At 42.2% G+C, this 7,101-nt stretch overlaps 1 protein-coding gene across 1 annotated transcript in view; it reads right to left on the bottom strand.

Annotated features, from left to right (window-relative positions):
• RHOBTB3 (Rho-related BTB domain containing 3) overlaps positions 1–6,599 on the bottom strand; it is a gene marked incomplete at both ends in the record, with an annotated part of 15,457 nt that extends 8,858 nt beyond the window's left edge. The window contains 4 exons of the mRNA XM_010156597.1: positions 4–194; positions 1,704–1,815; positions 3,943–4,094; positions 6,407–6,599. Of these exons, the coding sequence (XP_010154899.1) occupies positions 4–194; positions 1,704–1,815; positions 3,943–4,094; positions 6,407–6,599 (648 nt within the window). The remainder of the gene's footprint in view (positions 1–3; positions 195–1,703; positions 1,816–3,942; positions 4,095–6,406) is intronic.
• Between the last annotated feature and the right edge of the window lie 502 nt (positions 6,600–7,101).

Raw genomic sequence — 7,101 nt, 5'->3', positions numbered from 1 at the left:
GGCAGCAGGGCTCTTCACCTCGAACAGCAGCATGAAGAGGTGGCTGACGGAGCAGAGGATGATCTTGTGAGCCTCCACCACTGTGCTGAAGTCCTCGGGGTAAAACGCCACGTCTGCACACTGACAGCAGCAGAGCAGGTTGTGCAGGTCTGCGTCGTAGTGCGAGGCCTCGCCCTTTAGGATCGGCATCTTTTCTGCAAAAGACAACGAGTCAAGCTGCAGAACAGAAGCAAGTGCTTCAACTGGACCCCTCACTGCAAGACCCACTGAGCCTCCACCACTGTGCTGAAGTCCTCGGGGTAAAACGCCACGTCTGCACACTGACAGCAGCAGAGCAGGTTGTGCAGGTCTGCGTCGTAGTGCGAGGCCTCGCCCTTTAGGATCGGCATCTTTTCTGCAAAAGACAACGAGTCAAGCTGCAGAACAGAAGCAAGTGCTTCAACTGGACCCCTCACTGCAAGACCCACTAGGCGCTGGAGCATGTCCAGAGAAGGGCAACGGAGCTGGGGAAGGGTCTGGAGCACAAGTCCTGTGAGGAGCAGCTGAGGCAGCTGGGGGTGTTCAGCCTGGGGAAGAGGAGGCTCAGGGGAGGCCTTATTGCTCCTGACAACTGCTTGAAAGGAGGGTGCAGAGAGGTGGGATCAGTCCCCTCTCCCAAGTGCCAAGCGATAACACCAGAGGAAACAGCCTCAAGTTGCACCAGGGGGAGTTTAGATGGGATACAAGGGAAAATGTCTTCCCAGAAAAGGCTGTCAGACCCTGGAACAGGCTGGGCCGGGGGGGGGGGGGGGGCCTTCCCTGGAGAGATTTAGGAGACGTGTGAATGTGGTACTTAGGGACACGGCTTAGTGGTGGCTGTGGCCATGCCAAGTTAATGGTTGGACATGATGATCTTAAAAGGTCTTTTCCAACCTAAAAGATTCTGTGATACTAAGTATAAATCACGGAACAACTCTATTCCAAGAGGCCTGCTGAAGGTCAATTTTTGAAAGAAGTATTCAATAAGATATATTTATATATGCCATTTGAACATGTTTAGTAAAATACTGTAAAAAAGTAAATACTAGTAAAATAAGAAATATAAGAAATACGTAGTTTAGTAAAAAGTGTCCATCTTTTTACAAAACCTCTTTAGGCACCTACGTTTCAAAGAAACCATGCCAGTGAATTCCAAACCCAAGGGACCTGAGTGAATTTCTAGTACATGTGAGAAGATATGACTACCTATTTAAAGGCAACTACTTGTCAGTAATTATTTCACTGAATAAATACATCAGATGCTCAGAAATCACGTGCAGGTTCATACACCTCTCGCTTGTTTTATTTGCAGCAAATAAAAAAATATTACTTGATGGTATTGTGTAATAATAAAGCATGTTATAATGACTTTTGTCTATAATTTCCCTGTAAAGATTTATGTAAAGCCATTACTAATTCATGTTTGCATTACTTCATCAAGTGCACCAAAAAAACACTCCTAGTATTTTTGTCTAAAATAAATAAGAAGTTCCTTTGTAATGTTACATATACAATTCTCCCCAACTTTATCAAACCATCACTAGAAGATGGCATAAGTGGGGCAACATAAACAGGATAGCTGATAACAGGTAGCACAGTTCACAGTAATGATCACAGAATGATAATTGTGAGAAGAACATGACACACATAACGAACGATACTAGAGACCAGACATCAGTAAGCACCTGGCTGTTCAAGCTGAGGTGGTTGAACTCGGTGGCACTTCTGCATCTTTTTCCTTTTCTTCATTTTTTCAGATGACTTCTGATTCAAACTTTGGATCATAAAATATTCCAGCTAAAACACAAAATGTAATCCTGATCATTTAAGAACAACCTAGGCATTAAACTACGGAGAAGGAGCGGGTGCTGTATGCAGAACTGAGGCTACTGCCACTATGGACAGGGGAGTCCCAGGATCCCTGTACCAGGAGCACGTTCCAAACGTGTTGGCTGTGGTCCATTCACCCAAGTGACAAGTGATGGGACAAGAGGAAATGGCCTCAAGTTGCATTGGAGAAGGTTTAGATTGGATAATAGGGAGAATTTCTTCATGGAAAGGGCTGTCAGACATTGGAAGGTGCTGCCCAGGAAGGTGGTGGAGTCACCATTCTGGAGGGATTTAAGAGATGTGACACGTAGATGTGGTTCTCAGGGACATGGTTTAGTGGTAGGCTTAGCAGTGGGAGTTAATGGTGGGGCTTGAAAAAAGGTATTTTCCAACCTAAACGAATCTATGATTCTATGAAGTTGGAATTAGCCGAATTTAAGATGCTGTTTATTCAAATGATGGTGGGTAATTCTTTTGCATTTAATCTTCCCAGAAATGGCAGACATTAAGATAGCCAATGTACCAACTCCCATAGATGCTAATTACAGAGAAGAATAAGACTTGATGGAAATAGTCAGACGCAAGTGATGGAAGCAACAGACCATACATAAGCTCTTCAACTTGCAACTAACCACCACCATCATCACGCAATGATACCATGTTCTCTGAGAAGTCACACTGCAGAGTGGTTGCAGGGCAAAGTTCATTTCACTGGGACAGTCTACAAGTGTCATCACGTAGTAAAAATGTACCTCAGCGGGAATGATTCCTTTTACAGGCATAAATAGGAATGAGGAGTGGTTCAGTTCGAGTTAATGAATGTCTTGAACACTTTTATCACCCTAGGTATTAGCACAGCACATACAGTACTTTCTGAAAACTAGAAAAATATTCTGACTGGACGAGATGTTGAATGGATTCCTCACTTTTAACTGAGAATGAATGGATGCAATAAAAATTGGCTAACTGTTGTGCCAGTTACTATCAAATCCCATGGAAACACACTGTACTTATACACCAGGGCACACAACAGTACAAGCCATGTGAAATTACTGGGCCGAAAGAAATGCATTTTTTGTTCAAGCCTAAATGCCACTGGAAAAGTAACCAAAAGGTTCAGAAAAAAGGCTGAGCGTAAAACACCCCACAGAACTGAAAATGAAGTATCAGTGTGAAACAGTTTTGTGGAGAAGACAAATAAATCTGAAAGAATGCATTTACAAACTGCTCAGTGGTCTTCCCTGACTTCAGGGGAGTGGAAAAAGAACAAGCTCATTAGAGGCGAGGCATTTTAGCAAGTCTCTAAGCTTCTGTCTTTTTCAGCTTCGCTGCGTCTGGTCCCAGGCTCTGTTCAGGATTGCGAACTGAGTGACCACAAAAATATGCTAAAAAATTACGCAATTCAACAATCTTACCTGTTTCACTTTACAAATACAACAGCCGTGAGAGTTTGAGCAATTAAAATAAAATATATAAGTTTATTATGCACTAATTCATGTTAGAATGGACGTGTGGAGGTCACACACTCAGGGCATCTGCTCCAAGCAAGAGTCGTCTTCAAAGTGGGATGGGTTTGTTGTGTGCCCTGTCCAGCTGGGTTTTGATTAGCAAGATAAAAGAACAGGAATGGGAGGGGAAAAAATATTGCAGTGCGTAGTATGGCTTTCCTAAATCTTCCTAGAAGGTAGTTAAAACTGGAGCAACCTCAGTACTGCCAATTCAGCATCATCATAGAATCACAGAATGGTTTGGGTTGGAAGGGACCTTAAAGATCATCTAGTTCCAACCCCCTGCCATGGGCAGGGACACCTTCCACTAGACCAGGTTGCTCAAAGCCTCATCCAGCCTGGCCTTGGACACTTCCAGGGATGGGGCATCCACAGCTTCTCTGGGCAACCTGTGCCAGTGCCTCACCACCCTCTCCAAGAAGAACTTTTTCCCTAGGTCCAATCTAAATCTAGCATCAGTGTGAACTCGGTCTCAGTGCGAGTGCTTGTGTTCTGCCTGTGCTTGCTCTCCAAAGACCTGCCATGGGCCATGTCCCCTTCCCCCATGCATACCACCCTGCTTTCAGCCCGGGGGTTTCTCACTCACCACTCCTCCAAAGTACTTCTCTATGTAGAATTCATTAAGGGTGTGCAATTCAAGGTAAGTGGCTCCTAGTTCCTTGGCCAGCTGCACTCCCTCGGAGCTGGTGACACAGCTCCTCCTGTCCGAAGTGCACAGGGGGCAGGTACAGGGCACTCCTGAAGTAAGAAGTCATGCAAAAAAGCCATTTTAGTCAAACAAGCCATAATTCTTACCTTCCTAAATAATTGTAAGTTGTACTATCTACTAAAGAACAAAAAGGGAAATGGAAACATAATCATTTTACAGTAAGAAATCTATAATTGCTACAAAAAGCTGAACTTTATCATTTCAAAATATCAGCTGCTATAACCAAGCTCAGCCTACATTACATTAGCAATATTTTACACTCAGTTTTGTTAAGCTGTGAAAGTCACGTAGGGCTTCCAGAATTCAGGTTTGGCTTGGGGCAGCAGTGTCCTTATGTGCCTGCAGGTATTACCATTCATTAATGTCCCCCTTAAACTTGTTTAACTATTGTGGCCTGTCCGTGCAGGCAGCATACACGGTAACGAAAGGGAGAAATTCCCACTCCAGTCCCGGCTGTTATGGGCATGTATATACTTATACGTATTTCATTTAGATATATTTTACATATTTTTTTTTACCTAAAATAGGTACTTTGTGAGATTATGCTGGTTAATAAATATCTGTTAGCCACCCTGGCTCAACTTTGCTTAATGCTGGTCTGGCCATAAATGTGCTTTCCAATGTGCCGTGCATGTTCTACGTTCATTTCCTCTGCTCAGACCTATGGATAACATGTAATAACACAGCTTTTCTTTTTATTTCTTTTGGCACCACCATTTGCTACTACAGGGGATTAAGATCTTAGTAATTTGTATGAGCAAACTGCTGTGTTCACACATACCTCCTAGAAACAAAAGGGCTCTGTGTCTGCACAGCAGTCTGCTCCCAGAGAGAAACTGCAACTGGAGTGCCTGACTTCTCCCACGGTCACATTATTTAGGGAGGAAAACAGAAAAAAAACCACAGTGGAAAAGAGAAATGCCAGTAGTGGAGTCACTCAGACTGGGGTTATCGTGTGCATAAATAAAAAGTGCAAGAAGAGGTGTTGGGGAAGACAAACATGAGCTTAGTGAGACCTTGCCTTTAGAATGGCAGATTTATTACCCCTGTATAAATCACAGCATGAAAACATTTTATCATTATCAGTAAATTACTAAAGGGATTTACTAAAATCTTTACTAAATAAAGATTTAATTGTTATAGAATTTTTTAACAGTCTTTCCTCAATCACTGAGCAAAAAGGATATGTAAGTACACACTGGCAAAACCGAGCATTACGTACGCAGAAGACACACTTCATATAGCCCAATATTTCTTTGTACAGTATAAAATGAATGTTTACATCTATATCCATCACATCCCTTAGTCATAGCAGGAGGGATGTTTTAGTCAAACCTGTAAAGTTGAAGACAACTCATGGGCTCAAGCTTTGAATTCAGTGCTTTGGGGGTGGGGGCAAATCATGTTCCACAACTAAAAAGACCATACAAAAATCAAAAAAAAGCACAAAGCAAAACATTTGGAAGTACAGAATAAAGCTTGTATGTTTCCTCTACCAGTACCTGTGATGTCCACTCTGAACTTTATTTCCCTGATGTAAACAGACAGAAGTTACAGTGCCTACCCAAACCGTGAACGTGTTCTCACCAGCACGGCCCTCACTGCCTGCTGGGCACTTTGTAGGTCCATGTGGTCCTTCCACAATCGAGTGACTTTGATTTTCATATTGATCAGACATCAACAGCAACTCTGTGCTGGCTAAATATTCAGTGTAATATCGTTTTGCATCGTTCTCACAGCAGCCTTATTCGGCCCGGACAGTGCGACCGACCACATAAGCTTTACCACAGCCGTACCACAGGTACTCTGCCGTGAAAGGTCAGCTCTGCTGACGCAGCAGCACGTGGCACTTTGTGGTACCCAAAGGGCTGGTATGTCCACTCATCTGACGACATCGCAGAGAATCTTGAGGCTTTCCTACCCCATTCCTAAGGCCACAAGCTGATGGACTTGCGCTTAATCTCATGCAGTAGAGATATTTTATACCTGAGACATGACCAGGGAGAGCACATAACCATAGGGTTCATCTAATACACTCAAATGTATGATGCTTAATCCAAAGCACTAGATTTAATCCTCATTTGTGATGACTCCACAAGGACAGTCGTTGCAGGGGTCAAAGCAGGATACGATGCCTTTCATCACCAGGGTTAATTAAGCATAATGTCCTTGCCAATACACCAGTCTGCAGAACCATAATACACGCACATATTACCGTCACCCTGACAGACTAATTGTTTCTGTTAACAGCTTGGAAAAACAGTCAGCTTCTACTGAAATTACAGCATCTCAAACTTCCAAGTGAGAGTTCAGCTATTACTACAGGAGACTGGATACATACCGTTTTTTCGTGAACCAATAGCAGAAATTATTACTGGAACTGAACAGTGGTTTAATGCTTTTTTTATCATTGGGACATAACTGTCCTTTAGTTCTTGAAATGAAGTCTTGTCATTGACAGAGTATTTAATCACAATAATGTCAGCTCCTCCAATGAGACTGCGAGAGGTGTACCAGTCACTGTCAAATATATCCTAAACAGAAAAAACACTGATCAAGAATTTCCCATCTATAAAGGAAAAGGTGAACTATTGAAGAGCCTTAATACATAACCTTATGAAAGCAATTTCAACTGATCACTTAATCTCTTATTTGAAGATGTGAATCAAAGAGCAGCATTCAGGCTTTGTAATTTCTTTGTTTGGAGAACAACTTGTTAATTATAATAAACAATTAATCTCTTCTATGAATCAGGAATTCTTCAGGAAGAAGATAAAATAAGGTTTATCTAGAACTATACTTTGTGGGAAGAAACTTTGCTGGTTTAATTACTTAGCGTCTAAATGTTTTTATTAAGGAAATAAAAGCAGCTTCAGTGGTAGAGGTTTGCAGTAATCCATACAAAAACATTATTTATTGCAACATTCTAGGGAAAGTTTTACAGATAACAATGCTATGTAGCTATGAACCTTTTAAAACAACTTTCATCAGCTGGGTGTGATTTTTATCTGCTTCACAAGAGCCTCCATGTAGCTT

Source organism: Eurypyga helias, unplaced genomic scaffold (genome assembly GCF_000690775.1).
Source record: "Eurypyga helias isolate BGI_N326 unplaced genomic scaffold, ASM69077v1 scaffold11968, whole genome shotgun sequence".
Classification (NCBI taxonomy): Eukaryota; Metazoa; Chordata; class Aves; order Eurypygiformes; family Eurypygidae; genus Eurypyga; species Eurypyga helias.
Note: the sequence above shows the minus strand (reverse complement) of the source record. Positions and strands in the feature narration are given on the sequence as shown.